Source organism: Oncorhynchus gorbuscha, linkage group LG09 (genome assembly GCF_021184085.1).
Source record: "Oncorhynchus gorbuscha isolate QuinsamMale2020 ecotype Even-year linkage group LG09, OgorEven_v1.0, whole genome shotgun sequence".
In the NCBI taxonomy this organism is placed as follows: domain Eukaryota; kingdom Metazoa; phylum Chordata; class Actinopteri; order Salmoniformes; family Salmonidae; genus Oncorhynchus; species Oncorhynchus gorbuscha.
In genome coordinates, this window is record NC_060181.1 from 15,879,101 (window position 1) to 15,900,848 (window position 21,748).

At 40.5% G+C, this 21,748-nt stretch overlaps 1 protein-coding gene across 1 annotated transcript in view; it reads left to right on the forward strand.

Annotated features, from left to right (window-relative positions):
• Positions 1–2,752, forward strand: part of LOC124043194 (adhesion G protein-coupled receptor B2-like) — a 557,845-nt gene extending 555,093 nt beyond the window's left edge. The window contains exon 31 of the mRNA XM_046361489.1: positions 2,475–2,752. Within this exon, the coding sequence (XP_046217445.1) occupies positions 2,475–2,660 (186 nt within the window). The 3' untranslated portion in view covers positions 2,661–2,752. The remainder of the gene's footprint in view (positions 1–2,474) is intronic.
• Positions 2,753–21,748: the final 18,996 nt, after the last annotated feature.

The following is a 21,748-nucleotide window of genomic DNA, read 5'->3' on the forward strand; positions in this document are numbered from 1 at the left end:
ATCTATTTAATTAATTTTGAATTTAGGCTGTAACACAACAAAATGTGGAATAGGTCAAGGGGTATGAATACTTTCTGAAGGCTCTGTAGCTACTGGCTTGCTGAGTGGGAAGGGTTTTGATCCAGCCCTGCAGCAACACACCTGATGCATCTAATTAGGGGACTTTGATTAGTTGAATATTCCAATTAGGTGTGTTACTGTAGGGCTTGAACAAAAGCCTGCACACCTAGTCATTTTCCAGGAGAGTTGGAGAGAACCCTGGTCCAGGTCCATCCATTTAGCCATTGTTGCACTCATAGAAATGGAAGCATTCTAGATTCTAGAATAGTTAGATAGATAGATAGATAGATAGATAGATAGATAGATAGATAGATAGATAGATAGATAGATAGATAGATAGATAGATAGATAGATAGATAGATAGATAGATAGATAGATAGATAGATATTTTACCAATATTTTTTAAGGGAGGATATATTTATATATTCACTTTTTTGTATGTTGTCTACCTCACTTGCTTTGGCAATGTTAACACATGTTTCCCATGCCAATAAAGCCCTTGAATTGAATTGAATTGAATAGATAGGTAGGTAGGTAGGTAGGTAGGTAGGTAGGTAGGTAGGTAGGTAGGTAGGTAGGTAGGTAGGTAGGTAGGTAGGTAGGTAGTTATGTAGGTAGGTAGGTAGGCAGGCAGGCAGGCAGGCAGGCAGGCAGGCAGGCAGGTAGGCAGGTAGGCAGGCAGGCAGGCAGGCAGGCAGGCAGGCAGGTAGGCAGGCAGGCAGGCAGGCAGGCAGGCAGGTAGGCAGGCAGGCAGGCAGGCAGGCAGGTGGCAGGCAGGTAGGCAGGTAGGTAGGTAGGTAGGTAGGTAGGTAGGTAGGTAGGTAGGTAGGTAGGTAGGTATGTAGGTAGGTATGTAGGTAGGTATGTAGGTAGGTAGGTAATATTTATATGGTTTCACCCACCATGGAACACGACCATGAAATATGTAGCTCTGTTCATTCATCAACTCTATAATTTAATAAAAGTGATTGTGTGTATTTCTGTGCCAATGATTGTCCACACATATCACTATGCCTCATGGCTACCAACCCTTTTGCATCTGTAAATATTTGATACTTAATGTTCCCTCCGCTTCAGTTTTAGTTGATCCCATAACATTTTCCATACATGAAAGGACCACCAGCAGACCGCATGCAGTGATCACAGTGAGAACCAGGGCAGATCAGTCCATTACCGTCAACACTGATTGGGAAATATTGGAGAGGATAGCAGGGGAGAAAGCAGGTAGCTTTGACTTAAAGAGAAAAGTAAGGCAATATGTTGTTTTATGAAATGGAGATTGTAATGCTAACAATTAGCTCATGCTAGCAGAGTGTCTGTGTTCAGTTTGTGATGTTAGGATTCATGTGGTGTGTTCAGTTTGTGATGTTAGGATTCATGTGGTGTGTTCAGTTTGTGATGTTAGCATTCATGTGGTGTGTTCAGTTTGTGATGTTAGCATTCATGTGGTGTGTTCAGTTTGTGATGTTAGCATTCATGTGGTGTGTTCAGTTTGTAATGTTAGCATTCATGTGGTGTGTTCAGTTTGTGATGTTAGCATTCATGTGGTGTGTTCAGTTTGTAATGTTAGCATTCATGTGGTGTGTTCAGTTTGTGATGTTAGCATTCATGTGGTGTGTTCAGTTTGTGATATTAGCATTCATGTGGTGTGTTCAGTTTGTGATGTTAGCATTCATGTGGTGTGTTCAGTTTGTAATGTTAGCATTCATGTGGTGTGTTCAGTTTGTGATGTTAGCATTCATGTGGTGTGTTCAGTTTGTAATGTTAGCATTCATGTGGTGTGTTCAGGTGCTTTTTCTTAAGTCATGTTTATTATCTAGTTTGATCCATTAACATGAACTGGTTTATACCAGTCTGTAACTAGCCTTGCAAAGTTGTCATATCTAGACACACAGATGAGGTGTGTTGCTTTGATACAAAATTAATGTGCCTCTGTGTCAAAAGTCAACACACGCACACATAATGATGCACTGTATGGAGGGTTGAAGGGTAGGTTTTGGATTTGGCCTTAGTTATTAGCAATCAGCTTGTTCAGAAGAATCCCCATTAATTGATAAACAGCCAGTCCCCTGGGTGGGTTTATCCTGAGGCACAAACTGTAGGATCAGCTTCACCATTAGGTGTTAACATGCAAAAACTGACCTTAGATCAGTGGCTAAGGGCAACTCCATTTCTCTCCAGGAAGCCACAGATATAACATCAGTTAACCCAAATCCTAACTTTAACCTTAAAAGATACATATATCAAAACTGACCTTAGATCAGAAATGTCACCCTGCTAAATTGTTTATTATTAATAATAATAATAATAAATAAGCATTCATTTTATTTTTAGATCAATTTTCCTTATACACAGAAATCAAAAAGATCTGATGCTCCATGTCTCCTGTGTGTTTGACCTCCGACCCTGTGCAGGACAAGTCGACCCCGACCCAAGATGACCAGTACTCCTGGGACAGCTTCAAGACCATGACCCCTGAGCTATCCATCGTGCCGGGGGAGCACAAGGACAGGATGGAGCTGCACAACAAGAACACCTGGGACTCCTCGTCTGCCAACACACCTGACACGTCTGAGGGGGACTTCCAGACTGAAGTGTGATGAGACAGAGAAACACACACACACACACACATAGAGAAACACACACACACACATAGAGAAACACACACACACACACACACACACATAGAGAAACACACACACACACACACACACACACACACACACACACACACACACACACACACACACACACACACACACACACACACACACACACACACACACACACACACACACACACACACACACATAGAGAAACACACACACACACACATAGAGAAACACACACACACACACACACATAGAGAAACACACACACACACAAAGAGAAACACACACACATAGAGAAACACACACACACACGAAGAAACACACACACACATGCAGAAACACACACACACACAAAGAAACACACACAAACACACATACAGAAATACACACACACACACACACACACACACACACACACACACACACACACACACACACACACACACACACACACACACACACACACACACACACACACACACACACACACACACACACACACACACACACACACACACACACACACACACACACACACACACAGAAACACACACACTCATACAGAAACACACACACACACACGAAGAAACACACACACACACAAAGAAACACACACACACATACAGAAACACACACACGATGAAACACACACAGACACGAAGAAACACACACACATACAGAAACAAACACACACACAACTGCAGAAAGACACATACAGAAATACACACACACATGCAGAAACACACACACGCAGAAACACATACACACACACACACACACACACACACACACACACACACACACACACACACACACACACACACACACACACACACACACACACACACACACACACAGAAACACACAGAAACACATACACATATAAATATAGTAGTAATATATTCACACACATAGAAATGCAAAAGCAGGTACATTCAGAATCAGAGAAACACACACAACCACAAACAAACTGGTTCAAGTGCAGACATGCAGGTACCAACATGTACATACAGACAGACACACAGCACTCCTCCACACCACTCTTCACACCCTGTGCGTTCTACAGGATTCTATCATTTGTTTACTACTACAGTGGACAAGGACAAAGGAAAGAACTGGTCTCTGCTATATTTTCACACAGACACTTTAAATGAGAGAACAAGGGCGTGAAAACAGACTGGGACTGAGACATTTTTAAATGAACAAAAAAACAACTAAAAATTCTTGATTTTATTCGTGGTGAAAAAAGGATCCTCTTTCACCTGTTTGATGATTTGAAAAAAAAAGAAGAATATTTCTGCACCGTTCTGTTCTTTTTATAGAGAAGAAATCTCACTGATGTTTGGCACACTGTTAAACCCCTTAGGCTCCCTCCCTTAATTTCTCCCCTCCTTTCCCATCTAATGGATGACGCAAGTGCTCAGATATTTCCCCCTTTGTTTTCGGAGGGGTCGGGGAGGGGGCGGTAGGGAGGTGTAGAACGGATCATTGACATGTGCAATCCTCTGCTGTTGCTGCCGTCCAAGTGTCTCACACTCTTCTCTCATCATCCTTTTTCAAAGTCGTGTTTATTTTCCTTTATGTATTTTTTATGATTTTATGATGTCCTTCGTCTTAGTTTTTTTGTGTTTTGTTTGAACAAAAATATGAGGGACACAAAAAAAAATGTCCAACAGTTTCAATTGTTGTCTCATTGTCTATTCCATGAAAGGCTCATTTTATTTAGATTTTCGGGTTCATGCTTGTGCTGCCTTTTTCCTGTGAGAATTTTTCCATGTGGAATTTTACAGAATGATTTATAACACATCTGTGAGCTTGCTTTCTGAGGTAACATGCATGGCATGTTCTCAATGGTACACCTGTGGGAATTGAAAAAAAGAGTATCATCTAGATTCACACACATTTCTGTCTTTCTTTTAACCAGTTTGGTAAAAAAAGGCTTTTGACCCTCAAACTCTCACCATATTTTATATACATGGATTACCACCTGGAGTCATTCTGATCCCAACAACAAACTATTGGTAAAAGGAACTATTGGTAAAATAAACTATTGGTAAAAGAAACTATTGGTAAAATAAACTGTTGGTAAAATAAACTATTGGTAACAGAAACTATTGGTAAAATAAACTATTGGTAAAATAAACTGTTGGTAAAATAAACTATTGGTAACAGAAACTATTGGTAAAATAAACTATTGGTAAAAGAAACTAGTGGTAACAGAAACTATTGGTAAAATAAACTATTGGTAAAATAAACTATTGGTAAAAGAAACTATTGGTAACAGAAACTATTGGTAAAAGAAACTATTGGTAAAATAAACTATTGGTAAAATAAACTATTGGTAAAATAAACTATTGGTAAAATAAACTATTGGTAAAATACACTATTGGTAAAATAAACTATTTGTAAAATACACTATTGGTAAAATAAACTATTTGTAAAATACACTATTGGTAAAATAAACTATTGGTAAAAGAAACAAATAATCAAGATCAACTCTATTCTTATAAAAACATAATTAGACATGTAAATAATGTTATCAAAAAAACTGACTGCTATTTTAGCAAAATGACAGATTACGTACTCTGTAAAACAAAAAAATAAAAGTGTTTCCCTTATATAATGTGAAGCTTTTTTCCAATGTGCAATCCAATTTAGTTCTAAAAAGCAGATTTGCCATAATTTGATAGTAGTATCATGTAAATTTAACATTTGTTTTATAAATATACATGTTGTCATATTTCTGTGGTAAAAGGCAGTAAACCAACATGTTAAATATACTTCATTTTATTGATCAAACGTGTTTTATCCATTGATCCTGAGAGACATCAACCTACAATAGGGCTGAGTTCTTTATTTAGCCACCATTACAATCACTGTTATTGAAACAATGGGTTAGGTAGGGACTATGGCAGGATGCTTCAAAATGCCCAAATCCTCAAAGTTACTTCAAACCAAATGCTGTAGAGACCAAAACACCCTAACAACTTGCACATATAGATTGGAGGGTATTATAGGAATTGTGGGTTTTGTATAACATTTTCCTTAGAATTATTATTTTTTCTTCAGGATACACACCAATACAGAACTGTATGTTGTTTCAGAGGGTAGCTGGTTTCTGTATTACAATTCTACCAAGTATTTATACCGATGACAGACTTTTATTAGCTGATATTTGACCTCAACTAAGCATATATCTAAGGTCATTTCAATTTTGTACACAGTCACACACATAGTTCTAATCAGTTATAACCAGTTATAACCATAGGCGAGTACACAAGGTGCTCCATCTCTGCAGGTGATCTGTCTAGCATGTCAAGATCACTGATACAGGTGCCCCTCCACCCTCTAGTGGTATGGATAACTTGTTATCATGTCTCCAGAGAAACCTGGTTTAAAAGAAATATGTTTTGGAGAATACACACCAATACCGACTCAGATCGTATCTGAGTTCCGTATTGCAGTTTTATCAAGTTTTTATACCATTGGTAGACTTTGTATATCATTGGCAGATTTTTATATGAACAAAAATATGGTAATGTTGGTTTTGTAGTCATACAATAAGTGGTATAGAAAAGTACAATCTTAGGCGACTATATGGGTAGCTATTTCTCTGTAGATGATCTGTCTAGCTGGTCAAAATTACTGATACAGGTGCCCCTCCACTTCTGGAGGTATGGATAACGTGTGATTATGTCTCCAGAGAAACCTCGATTCAAATCAAAGTATTTTATATCAAATGACGATAGGCGGAATTAGCTGGGGTCAAGTGACAGTCCATATTGATACAGAAACATTAAACAATGATTTAGATTTATTAAGAACAAGTTGACAGACAGAGTCATGAAAATATTGAAGAATTGATTCAATCCATGTTTGGGTTTCATTGATCAAAATGACCCCAGTCGGTAGTTTGAGGGTTAAGGTCTTGAAACATCTGAATCAATTACACAATTAACCAATCAAAGCAGGCTATCTGTCGGGAGGGTGTAGCCTACCTGAAAGTGTTGCTGTAGCATTTCCCCTCTCTCAAGTTGGATCCCAGGTCTTGTTCTAAGTGTATCTCAATTGTTCTTACTCCCACTGCTTTAGAGCGCCGTATTAATCGCTGTGTCGTGCATCCGCTCTCAGCTCCTCAAGAAAACAGGGAAATAAAAAATAAGCTATAGTTTCAGATGTAATGACCAGAAGTGTGTTTGCTACTCAGCTTGTCGGTACTTGTCTCTTTTGTGAAAGGAAGAGAGGAAGGAAAACTCAGAACAGATAGATAGTAAGACAACGCAGCCAAAATGTTCCACTTTGGTCAGAAACGCTGACAGGGTTTTGTGGAAAATGCAGAGACGTCTAATATCTAATATATATCCAAAAACATTTTCATTGCATCTCTCTTCTCGCTCTATTGCTCTGTCTGTCTATCTCTCTCTCATTCTTTCTCTTTGTGTGTCTCTGTCATATTTCAAGTTTGAATAGTCATATGTACAGGACACACATGGTAGGGCCTATACACCTTCCAACGAATATACAGATATTACTTGCAGGTTCCCTCTCAATAATGCAACAACAATAAGACATCATAAAATATAATAATATTAATGATTTCTTATTCCTCAGTCTCCCCTGGATCATGGAAATCCGTATGTAACAATGTAGTCCATTCTATCTGCTCTCACACACACTGGGAGCCTGGGAGCTCTGGGAGTCACGGCCAAGACCTGAGCTGAATAAACCTCAGGGGTGTCAGCAGGAGAGATGGTGAAGAGAGGAGACAGAGAGATGAGATGAGAGAGGAGAGTAAAACGGAGGAGAGATGTGAGGGAAACATAAGAAGAGACAGAGGGAGTAGAATGAGATTACAAAAAGGGAGATTTACTATATAGTGACCTACATAGGGTCCTGGTCAAAAGTAGTGCACTAATTAGGGAATAGGGTGCCATGTTGGATGTAGACCAATAACCTTTGAGGTGATCTTAAACAGTTAGCTTTCACATTGGAATAAAGGTTCAATAGAAAGTGTTCATTCCATAGCCAACCTTTTGAACCTAGATTGACTAGCTAACTACACACACAACACACCCCCATCTGACTCATGTTTATATCTATAGCATCTAAATCACTGTTCTCTCCACTCTCCACTCCCTTCACTACCCAGTGAGCACTCACTGGTTGAATCAACGTTGTTTTCATGTCATTTCAATGAAATTCCATTGAACGAACGTGGACTAGACAGACGTTGAATTGACGTCTGAGCCCAGTGAGGAAGTACTGATGCTTGGTTGGGAAGATCAGGTGATGGTGGTGGTGTGGAAAGGTAGACGTTCTGTAAGGCACAATCTCCAGGGTTAGTCCTCTAACACCTCCTTAGCAGGTCTACTACTATAACTCCAAATTAGACTTGGGCTGTGGAGAGAAGGATGAGAGCGAGAGAGAGAGAGAAAGAGAGAGAGGAATGAGAGAGAGAGAAATGAGAGAACAAGCTAAAGAGACAATATTAAATTGGTGATGGAAAGTATTATAGACTGTGAGCGAGAGCAAAGGTAGAGACAACGAGCGAGTGGTCGAGGCAGAGAGAGAACTAGAGATGGAGCGCAGCGGTGAGTTCTAAGTGTTTATCCAGGGGAATGGCCATTTGTCCTGACATTTTCCGAGGCGTTCCTCAGACCATCTGTCTAAATATCCCTAATGGTACCGTATGGAACATACAGGCAGATGGCAAAACAAGAGAGCAGGCATGTCTAACCTTTACCGCTAATCAGCTGATATGCAGATCTATGGCTACTGATCTGAGGTCAGTTTTGCAATTCGCCTCCCTAATGGTTTGGGTTAGGGATTTGGGGAGGGTCCCAGATTCCAGATCTGTACCTAAGGGCTAATTCTCTCTGACACGTCATGCAACTGTGAAGGTTTATGATAGATATGCTTCACCTTAGGTCTCTTACGCAGAGGAATGGCTGATGGTATCCTAATCCTTGTCCTGCTAGTCCCAAATACCACAGCCAGGTGGATAAATAAGACTACAGAGACAGGTAAGTGGTGAGTGATGAATTCACTTCCTGAATTGACAAACTTCTACAGATCATCACTTACACTGGTGTTTAAACTGGTCCATGATCATGTGACTGTGCCTAAATCTACTTCATTCCACCAATCAGAGTCAACTTTGTGATCATCTCTGATCTTTTGAAAGGCAATCTGGGATACCAGAAAACCCATCTGATTGACACAGATATTGACTCCTTTCTCTAACTCTAAAGGGATGTTTTCAGAGAGTTTACTGTTGTATTGGTTTGTTGAAAAGTTTCAGCATATGAAAATACAATCTGTCTATGAGAGCCTAAATTACGAAACTTCAAAGTTGCGAATCTTGTAAAGATGTTATGAATTGCACGGATGAGGTATTGAAAGCAATGTGACTGAAATGTGTCTTCATAGTATGTGGTTTGATGCAAGAAAATGATGTGTGCTCATTTCTAGATTAATGAGAGTTGTGATAGATGCAAGAAAGAGAAACTATGATCTTGGACTACATGTGCACGTCCAACCTACCATGCTTGAGATGTTGACCTACCTAATCCCACAACCATCAAAACTCTCCCATTGGTGTTACAATGTTGCCCAAAAAATCGCTCCTACCCTTTCCTCCCTCATTTATGTTTTTTATACATATGATTGTACAAAGTAGTCCTCTAATGTTTTCATAGTGTCTTTTTTATATTAAAATAAATTTTCAAATTGATTCAATTGTTTCATGTGTATGCCTGGTGTTTTGATACCACTGTCATCGTCCTTCTGTAGCATGGATACCACTGTCATCGTCCTTCTGTAGCATGGATACCACTGTCATCGTCCTTCTGTAGCATGGATACCACTGTCATAGTCCTTCTGTAGCATGGATAACACTGTCATCGTCCTTCTGTAGCATGGATACCACTGTCATCGTCCTTCTGTAGCATGGATACCACTGTCATCGTCCTTCTGTAGCATGGATACCACTGTCATCGTCCTTCTGTAGCATGGATACCACTGTCATCGTCCTTCTGTAGCATGGATAACACTGTCATAGACCTTCTGTAGCATGGATACCACTGTCATCGTCCTTCTGTAGCATGGATACCACTGTCATAGACTTTCTGTAGCATGGATACCACTGTCATAGACCTTCTGTAGCATGGATACCACTGTCATAGACCTTCTGTAGCATGGATACCACTGTCATAGACCTTCTGTAGCATGGATACCACTGTCATAGACCTTCCATAGCATGGATACCACTGTCATAGACTTTCTGTAGCATGGATACCACTGTCATAGACCTTCTGTAGCATGGATACCACTGTCATATTCCATAGCATGGATACCACTCTGTAGCATGGATACCACTGTCATAGACCTTCTGTAGCATGGATACCACTGTCATCGTCCTTCTGTAGCATGGATACCACTGTCATCGTCCTTCTGTAGCATGGATACCACTGTCATAGTCCTTCTGTAGCATGGATAACACTGTCATAGTCCTTCTGTAGCATGGATACCACTGTCATCGTCCTTCTGTAGCATGGATACCACTGTCATAGACTTTCTGTAGCATGGATACCACTGTCATAGACCTTCTGTAGCATGGATACCACTGTCATAGACCTTCTGTAGCATGGATACCACTGTCATAGACCTTCTGTAGCATGGATACCACTGTCATAGTCCTTCTGTAGCATGGATACCACTGTCATAGACCTTCCATAGCATGGATACCACTGTCATCGTCCTTCTGTAGCATGGATACCACTGTCATCGTCTGTAGCATGGATACTGTCAGCATGGATACCACTGTCATAGTCCTTCTGTAGCATGGATACCACTGTCATCGACCTTCTGTAGCATGGATACCACTGTCATAGTCCTTCTGTAGCATGGATACCACTGTCATAGACCTTCTGTAGCATGGATACCACTGTCATAGACCTTCTGTATCATGGATACCACTGTCATATATGTTCTGTAGCATGGATACCACTGTCATAGACCTTCTGTAGCATGGATACCACTGTCATCGTCCTTCTGTAGCATGGATACCACTGTCATAGTCCTTCTGTAGCATGGATACCACTGTCATCGTCCTTCTGTAGCATGGATACCACTGTCATAGTCCTTCCATAGCATGGATACCACTGTCATCGTCCTTCTGTAGCATGGATACCACTGTCATAGTCCTTCTGTAGCATGGATACCACTGTCATAGACCTTCCATAGCATGGATACCACTGTCATCGTCCTTCTGTAGCATGGATACCACTGTCATAGACCTTCTGTAGCATGGATACCACTGTCATAGTCCTTCTGTAGCATGGATACCACTGTCATCGTCCTTCTGTAGCATGGATACCACTGTCATCGTCCTTCTGTAGCATGGATACCACTGTCATAGTCCTTCTGTAGCATGGATACCACTGTCATAGACCTTCCATAGCATGGATACCACTGTCATCGTCCTTCTGTAGCATGGATACCACTGTCATTGTCCTTCTGTAGCATGGATACCACTGTCATAGTCCTTCTGTAGCATGGATACCACTGTCATTGTCCTTCTGTAGCATGGATACCACTGTCATCGTCCTTCTGTAGCATGGATACCACTGTCATAGTCCTTCCATGGATACCACTGTCATGGATACCACTGTCATCGTCCTTCTGTAGCATGGATACCACTGTCATAGTCCTTCTGTAGCATGGATACCACTGTCATCGTCCTTCTGTAGCATGGATACCACTGTCATAGTCCTTCTGTAGCATGGATACCACTGTCATAGTCCTTCTGTAGCATGGATACCACTGTCATAGTCCTTCTGTAGCATGGATACCACTGTCATCGTCCTTCTGTAGCATGGATACCACTGTCATAGTCCTTCTGTAGCATGGATACCACTGTCATAGACCTTCTGTAGCATGGATACCACTGTCATAGTCCTTCTGTAGCATGGATACCACTGTCATAGACCTTCTGTAGCATGGATACCACTGTCATAGACCTTCTGCATGGATACCACTGCATGGCATGGATACCACTGTCATAGACCTTCTGTATCATGGATACCACTGTCATATACGTTCTGTAGCATGGATACCACTGTCATAGACCTTCTGTAGCATGGATACCACTGTCATAGACCTTCTGTATCATGGATACCACTGTCATAGACCTTCTGTAGCATGGATACCACTGTCATAGACCTTCTGTAGCATGGATACCACTGTCATAGACCTTCTGAAGCATGGATACCACTGTCATAGACCTTCCATAGCATGGATACCACTGTCATAGACCTTCTGTAGCATGGATACCACTGTCATAGACCTTCTGTATCATGGATACCACTGTCATAGACCTTCTGTAGCATGGATACCACTGTCATAGACCTTCTGTATCATGGATACCACTGTCATAGATGGATACCTTCTGAGCATGGATACCACTGTCATAGACCTTCTGTAGCATGGATACCACTGTCATATGGATACCACTTCTGTAGCATGGATACCACTGTCATAGACCTTCTGTAGCATGGATACCACTGTCACAGATCTTCTGTATCATGTATACCATTGTCATATACCTCCTGTAGCATGGATACCACTGTCATAGTCCTTCTGTAGCATGGATACCACTGTCATAGTCCTTCTGTATCATGTATACCATTGTCATATATGTTCTGTAGCATGGATACCACTGTCATAGTCCTTCTGTAGCATGGATACCACTGTCATAGACTTTCCGTAGCATGGATACCACTGTCATAGTCCTTCCATAGCATGGATACCACTGTCATCGACCTTCTGTAGCATGGATACCACTGTCATAGACCTTCTGTATCATGGATACCACTGTCATATACCTTCTGTAGCATGGATACCACTGTCATAGACCTTCTGTAGCATGGATACCACTGTCATAGACCTTCTGTATCATGGATACCACTGTCATATACCTCCTGTAGCATGGATACCACTGTCATAGTCCTTCTGTAGCATGGATACCACTGTCATAGTCCTTCTGTATCATGTATACCATTGTCATATACGTTCTGTAGCATGGATACCACTGTCATAGTCCTTCTGTAGCATGGATACCACTGTCATAGACCTTCTGTAGCATGGATACCACTGTCATAGACCTTCTGTAGCATGGATACCACTGTCATAGACCTTCTGTAGCATGGATACCACTGTCATAGTCCTTCTGAAGCATGGATACCACTGTCATAGACCTTCTGTAGCATGGATACCAGTGTCTTTCTGCTCTCTTGCCAGGTTACTGAGGGTACAAAGCAATTTATTTTCATGACATTCCGTGACATTCATAAGGTGAATCCAGGTTAAACCTATGATCTCTTATTGGTGTCACTTGTTAAATCCACTTCAATCAGTGTAGATGAAGGGAAGGTTACAGGTTAAAGAATGATTTTTAAGCCTGAAACAATTGAGACATGGATTGTGTATGTGTGCCATTCAGAGGGTGAATGAGTAAGAACAAATATTTAAGCGCATTTGAATGGGGTATGGTAGTAGGTGCCAGGGCACAGCGGTTTGAGTGTGTCAAGAACTGCAATGCTGCCTGGTTTTTCACGCTCAACAGTTTCCTGTGTGGATCAAGAATAATCCACCACCCAAAGGACATCCAGCCAACTTGACACAACTACGGGAAGCATTGGAGAGTCCATTCCCTGACGAATTGAAGCTATTCTGAGGGACAATAGTGGAGGTGCAACTAAATGCTTATGGTGTTCCTAATATTTTGTGCACTCAGTGTTTCATAAGGCCTTATATATGGCCTAGTTTTATCCTAACTCAGTGGTGTTAGGAAACTCCTGGTTTACAGACCATATCAGGTCTGCAAGTCACATTATGCTGACTTGCAATGTATAATACCTATTGAAATCCAGACAGAGTTAGGATATCAAAGTTGGAAATGTTATTAATCAGCAACCCGCAATCAGAATGACTCTTAGTATAATGGAAATTGATGGAAATTGACACTACCTAAACCATTTAAAACTGGAATAACCATTTCAGTAACGGGTGCAATAAGTCTAACTAACTGATTGGATTAGGTTAGATAAATGTACATGCAAAAACACAGATATTAGAAACAATCCTAAAAATTAAACCCGCAGTAGAGCATAATGGGAAATATGATAATGTGGTTATGGTTTTGATTGGACTGTTTTGCTTTCCACAATGTAAAACAATTAGTCTGGTTGTTTGTTAACACCAACACTGCTTTGTTTTTACACCACTGAGTGTTAATTCCACTCTAGATGCAAGGCATGTTAGACTTTGTATTGCCATTTGGTCGCTCATTTCATTATGATGAATCAATAACAACAAAGTGACGACAAAGAAATAAATTGCAACAAGAAGTTTGTTAAAGAGTTTTGATCAGAGATACCCTGTGGACTTGTGTTTGTGCATCGCCACTGAGCTGAGTGAGAGGATACGACACAGTGCACACGCCTCATACACCCATTGCCTGCTCCCAGAGGCTTGTGGGTAATTAAGTGAGAGCGCAGACGGGTCCGCCCATGTGGCGACCATAGGTCCCCTCGGGAGAGGCCACTGAGATGAGAGTTGAGAGGTAGAAAGGGAACGAGAGCGGAAGGACTTAAAGGAGGACTGTAAGTGATGGAGGGAGGACAGAAAGAGAAAGGGGCGGGTTACATAAAGAGATAACCCATTTGAGACAGAGAGAAAAAGTAGGAACAATTTTAGAAGCACTACGGAAAAGAAGAAGAATACTTTATTGACACATTTTTCTCGTAGTCTACGGGAATTCGAGTTCTCCCAGAGGTTTGTGGGTAATGAACTCAGAGTTACCGACGTGTCCGCCTGTGTGGCGGCCTTGTCACCCAGGGAGAGATCACTCTGCATTGAGAGTTCACACAGGAAGGGAGAGAAGAAGGGTGGGAGGGAGTAAGATGACAGAGAAAAGGACAAACATTTCAAAGACAAAAAGGTTAAGAGAGTAAGAAAATCAAAGAGGGAGAGAGAAGTAAGGACAAGAACGAATGGAAAAATTGAGAAAGCAAGGAGACGGAGAGGGCATGGGGCGAGAGAATGACTAACAAAGACAGAAGGTAGAGAGAAGAGCAGCCCAAGTGAGAGAAACAGAGAGGGAGAGATCTAGCTGTGGGACATCACTAAAAAACATTGAGAGGCGAGAACAGAGACAATTCGAGGTAGTCAGAGTCAGGCAAAGGGAAAGGGAACAGGGAAAATCCATTGTGTTGATGCTGGTGTCATGTTTCCCTGTCCTAAAACTCCCTGCTCGGTGGCCAACAGACGGTTCAGTCCACCAGGCTCTCCAACCCAGTCTGGCAGAGAAACACACAGAACAAAAGTGATGGATGGAACAGCACGACAGGAGAAGGGAGGAACATAGTTGTAGATTTACTTAAAGGTCAGATGAAAACAGGTGTGATTTCATTACAACGACAGGTCTTGAACTTGTGGAGAGTTGTCCATTCAGTTGATATACTATAAATGAATGTAATCAAGTCTTACAATGCATTACAGGGTGTTATAATAGACTGTAAACTTAATAGATGCATTTTAGACACAGGTTGTTCAAGAACAGTATTACCACCACAAGCGCCCTGCAGATTTTGCTTAGCTCTAGTTATGAATGCACTTATAACAGTCCTAAAGTAGTTTATTAACAGTAGTTGTACATACTTTATTATATGAAGCGTGGCCAGGTAACTCAGTTTCCTCCTCCATACCATTATGGATCAGATCCCCCTAAGTGCCTCTCTCTGGCACTCTAAAGGATGGCTCCAGCCTTTGGCATTGGCAGGGACAGGAGAGTGACTGGATCTGGGCAACTTCCCTGTCACAATGGCATCGGAATCCTATTTATCAGAAAGCGCTTCCGTTGCGCTTCATCAACATTCTAGTCCCACTGATCCGTAGAGGGGTCCACTGCAGAGACCCCAGTGGAACACTGGAGTGAAAATCTAAGCACCAGAGCGAGCAATTGTTGCTCTAGACAATAGTTTGTGGCGGAGCCTTCCAAGCACTATGGAGTGCTTGGCACAATGCAGGAGTGTCGTGGGGGAGATTCAAGGACTCAAAGTCGCTGGGATGAACCTCACTTAAGCTATCACACATGCACCTGCCTCCAAACACACACATGACCATATGCACATTATTATCCTACCTAAGCATTGTAGAAACCACAAATTGTCCATTAAGACAATTATTTTGTATCCCTATCACTGGTGTGACTGCTTTAAAGTGCTGTAATGGGAGAGTCAACATGACTGCTTCTGGCCCTGCTCAGACTTTTTCACTAGTGTCAAGTGTTTCCCACCTTCCATGGATGTCTGAGAAGGAGGGGGTGAGGAGGTGCAATGTTCCCCAGCGGAGGTGCCTCGTAGCTGGGGTAATGCGACAGCACACGCAGCCTCTCTCTTCAGCACCAGCTTCCTAGTGACAGCTGACCAGGCGCGAGAGCTCCAGATGAGCCACTTCAAACGCTGTCTCTCAGCGTATGTTAAAGTTACATCGTTTGCTGTTTCTCACACAAACACACAGGTGGCTTTCTGCTGGATTACGATTTTTCACATCCAAATGAACTGGAAATTAGATCCTGGGTGTGATGTGATTCCCAGTAGGTGCTTACATGGATGTGACCTTTGTCCCATGGAAGGAGTGGAAGATATGAACATTTGACACTGTGATGCTGGGTGGTAACATGGACAGCCCTGTCAAACCCCTTTTTTGTGTCACACCTTTTTCAACTAGGGAAGATCTTGTGATCTTTGCCAATGATGTCCAGTAACTCTAGTTTTACTAGCATGTGTTTCTGCGAGGCACAGATCCAGGGCTAAGCCTCAGATTCTCTTTTTTAACTGGGCATCCTTTCCCTCTAACTCATTGTTTCTGTCCATTTCTCTATATCTCTATTTCTGTTTCTGTCCATTCCTTTCTATCTCTCTCTGTTTCTGACAAGTTATCTATATCTCTACCTATCTCTGTTTCTGTCCCTTTTTATATATCTCAATCTCTGTTTCTGTTTCTGTCCATTTCCCTATATCTCTACCTATGACTGTTTCTGTCCATTTTTATATATCTCAATCTCTGTTTCTGTTTCTGTCCATTTCTCTATATCTCTATCACTTGTTCTGTCCATTTCTCTATATCTCTATCACTTGTTCTGTCCATTTCTCTATATCTCTATCACTTGTTCTGTCCATTTCTCTATAGCTCTATCACTTGTTCTGTCCATTTCTCTATATCTCTATCACTTGTTCTGTCCATTTCTCTATATCTCTAGTTCTGTTTCTGTCCATTCCTTTCTATCTCTCTCTGTTTCGATCTATTTCCCTATATCTCTACCTATGACTGTTTCTGTCCATTTCCCTATATCTCTCTACCTATGACTGTTTCTGTCTATTTTTCTATCTTTCTTTGTTTCTGTCCATTTCCCTATTTCTATCTCTGTTTCTGTCCATTCATCTACAGCTCTAAGTATTATTACTGGGCGACTAACATACAAAAGATTATTTACTGGTTTTGCACCGCAGAAACGGACAAAAAAAAGCCAACTCCTGTTTCTCCTCCTCTTTGTCAGCCTCACATTGCCTTTGATTCCCTGTTTGCCTGCAGAAGGATTTTATTGGACTGGAAATCGATCAATCATTGGCTCAAAAATATAATGTTCCTAAAATTAGAAAAATGAAGTATCTTATTTGAGGGTCAACCAACTCATTTTATTCCACCTGGGACCCAATGGTATCAGCTCCAAACACTTCCTGCAGATTAGTACTCTTGGCCCCACCCCCACCCCCAACCCCAACCCCACCCCCAACCCCACCCCCAACCCCAACCCTTGAGATTACTGTTATAGGCCTATAGGATCATCTAAACGCCTGAAATTGTTAGGCTATTACATTTTTGCTTGAATAGAATTAACATTGTTGTAAACTTGTATATTGTTTTCTGATATGTAACTCAATGACTTTGCCTTTCTTTGTAAATGTGTTTGAAGGCATTCTGGGGGAGGTCAAAAGGGGAAAACAAGGGGGGAAATGTACAATGTCTTTACGTTTTACCTTTCATTCATTGTGAATATAATATTTCATAAAAAAACAGAGATAAAGATATAGGGAAATGGACAGAAACAGAGACAGAGTTATAGCGAAATGGACAGAAACAGAGATAGAGATATAGAGAAATTGACAGAAACAGAGATAGAGATAGAAAGAAATGGACAGAAACAGAGATAGAAAGAAATGGACAGAAACAGAGATAGAGATATAGACAGAAACAGACATAGATAGAGATATAGGGAAATAGACAGAAACAGAGATAGAGATATAGAAAGAAATGGACAGAAAGAGAGATAGAGATATAGCGAAATGGACAGAAACAGATATAGATAGAGATATAGGGAAATGGGCAGAAACAGAGAGATAAATATAGTGAAATGGACAGAAGGAGAGATAGAGATATAGACAAATGTTCAGAAAGAGATATAGAGAAATGGACAGAAAGAGAGATAGAGAGAGAAAAATGGACAGAAACAGAGAGAGAAATAGAGAAATGGTCAGAAAGAGAGATAGAGATATAGAGAAATGGACAGAAACAGAGATAAAGCTATAGAGACATAGACAGAAACAGAGATAGAGATATAGAGAAATGGACAGAAACAGAGAGAGAAATAGAGAAATGGTCAGAAAGAGAGATAGAGATATAGAGAAATGGACAGAAATAGAGATAGAGATATAGAGACATAGACAGAAACAGAGATAGAGATATAGAGAAATGGACAGAAACAGAGAGAGAAATAGAGAAATGGTCAGAAAGAGAGATAGAGATATAGAGACATAGACAGAAACAGAGATAGAGCTATAGAGAAATGGACAGAAACAGAGATAGAGAAATGGACAGAAACAGAGATAGAGCTATAGAGAAATGGACAGAAATAGAGATAGAGATATAGAGACATAGACAGAAACAGAGATAGAGAGAGAGAAATGGACAGAAACAGAGATAGAGCTATAGAGAAATGGACAGAAACAGAGATAGAGATATAGAGAAATGGACAGAAACAGAGATAGAGCTATAGAGAAATGGACAGAAACAGAGATAGAGATATAGAGAAATGGACAGAAATAGAGATAGAGATATAGAGAAATGGACAGAAAGAGAGAGAGAAATAGAGAAATGGTCAGAAAGAGAGATAGAGATATAGAGAAATGGACAGAAATAGAGATAGAGATATAGAGACATAGACAGAAACAGAGATAGAGATATAGAGAAATGGACAGAAACAGAGAGAGAAATAGAGAAATGGTCAGAAAGAGAGATAGAGATATAGAGAAATGGACAGAAATAGAGATAGAGATGGTCAGAAAGAGAGATAGAGAAATGGACAGAAACAGAGATAGAGAATAGAGACATAGACAGAAATGGTCAGAATAGAGAGATAGAGAAACAGAGATAGAGCTAGAAATGGACAGAAATAGAGATAGAGATATAGAGACATAGACAGAAATAGAGATAGAGATATAGAGACATAGACAGAAACAGAGATAGAGCTATAGAGAAATGGACAGAAACAGAGATAGAGCTATAGAGAAATGGACAGAAACAGAGATAGAGATATAGAGACATAGACAGAAACAGAGATAGAGCTATAGAGAAATGGACAGAAACAGAGATAGAGATATAGAGACATAGACAGAAACAGAGATAGAGCTATAAAGAAATGGACAGAAACAGAGAGAGATAAAGGAAAGGCTAGTCCTCCATGGGTTTTATCGCTCAGGAGTAATGCTTTACATAGACTTGGATTCCCACTGCCCCATAGAAAAAAAACATATAAGCTTATCCACTAAAGTGGAACAAAAACTTTGGTAAAAAAAGAGGGAAACAGTGAAACAAGTACAGAAATCTGATCAATACATTAAACTTGTGTCACGACTTCTACCGAAGGTAACTCCCCTCCCTGTTCGGCGGCGCTCGGTGCTCGGCGTCACCGGTCTACTAGTCGCTACCGATCCCTTTATCTTTTTCTGGTTGTTTTGTCTGTGTTCCTTTTCACACCTGGTTTTCAATTGCTTTGATTTCTGTGGGTATATAGGGCACCTGTTACCTGCCGTAATTCGTGCAGGAGTAGACTTGTGTGTATTGCGCTCGATTGTATTTGATGTTTGTTGTTTTTTCGCTATTACACACTATGTAAAGTGTCGGAACTGTGTTTGTTCCTCCGTGTGCTTGCACGAGTTTCTGATTATTCGAGAGCGTAATTTTTGGGGATTTTTGTCTGTGCTGTTTCGTATTGGTGGACTATATTATTAAACACGCTTCTCAGACATCCCTGCTCTCCTGCGCCTGACTCCTACACTTCTCACCAAGACGCATGATATCACAACTTGTTACAATTCACTTTACCAGCTAAAATAAAATGCAGAATACTCCATCTCTGAAAGTCCAGTTTAAGTTTGATAATCAAGGGAGTAAAGTTCTCATTGTGGAGGGAAGAGAAGGTAGGGGTGATAATGATCCCTAAATATTTAAAGCCAGACTTGAACATACAAAATGCCTCACAGCTGATCCCTCAAATTCACATCACCTTGGGTATTTTAACAGTTAGTCTACTGAAAATACAAGTGTTATACACCATTCTTTAGCTTAGAATCTTGGTAATTGAACAGCTTTGTTTGATTTACAAAAGGCTTTATGGCAAAAGCATAGCATTTGATCATCTGAGGACAGCGCCTTACCCACTTCCTGCATTAACATGAATTCATAACCTGCACAGTTGTCACAAAACTCAAACATTGCGATAAAATAAATCACTTACCTTTGAAGACCTTCATCTTTTTACAATCCAGAAGGGTCCCAGTTACACAATGAATGGTCGTTTTGTTCGATAAAGTCCTTCTTTATATCCCAAAAATGTTTGTTTATTTAGCACGTTTGATTCAGAAATCCACCTGTTCCAACTCGCCCAACATGCCTGCAAATGAATCTAAAAAGTTACCTGTAAACTTCGTCAAAACTATTTATACAATGTTTCTAATCCAACCTCCAGTAACCTAATATGTTATTAATCAAATTTAAGACAGTTTATTCTGTGTTCAATACCAGAGAAAAATAATGAGGAGCGCGCACTCATTCACGCGTGCCAAAAGACTAGAGTCCCTCTGAGGGATAATTCAAAAGAATACGAATACTTCTTAATTTTTCAAAAACCAAGCATGAAACTATTTCTAACAACTGTTGACATCTAGTGGAAGCCAGAGGAACTGCAATCTGGGTCCTAATTATTAGACTTTTCCATAGAAAAGCCAAATGACCTCAAAAAATGGTCCTCTGGGTTGCACCTGCCAAATCAGTTCTGTTATACTCACAGACATTATTCTAACAGTTTTTAGAAACTTTAGAGTGTTTTCTATCCAATACTGCCATGCATATGCATATCCTAGCTTCTGGGCCTGAGTAACAGGTAGTCTACTTTGGGCACCTCAGTCATCCAAACTTCCAAATACTGCCCCCTTGCCTTAAAAAGTTAAAAGGTAATTTTCTACCTTCACGTGTAGAGTCTCAGGACTATGATGAGGTCTAAAACCAGACTGAAGAATTTCATATACATTGTTGTTTTCAGGAAGGCAGTGAGTTGCTGCGCAACAGCTTTTTCTAATATTTTTGAGTGTAATGGGAGAGTCGATATAGGCCAATTTTTTCTGGGTCAAGGTTTGGCTTTTTTAAGATTGGCTTTATTACTGCCACTTAGTGAGTTTCGTACACATCTGTTGGATAGTTAGCCGTTTATTATATTCAACATAGGAGGGCCAAGCACAGGAAGCAGCTCTATCAGTAGTTTAGTTGGAATAGGGTCCAGTACGCAGCTTGAAGATTTAGAGGCCAAGATTATTTTCATCAATATGTCAAGAGATATAGGATTAAACAATGTGAGTGTCTCACTTGATCCCATGTCCTGGTATGTTGTGCAGACTCAGGACAAGTGACCTTAAAAAACATATATATTTTTTTACCTTTATTTTACTAGGCAAGTCAGT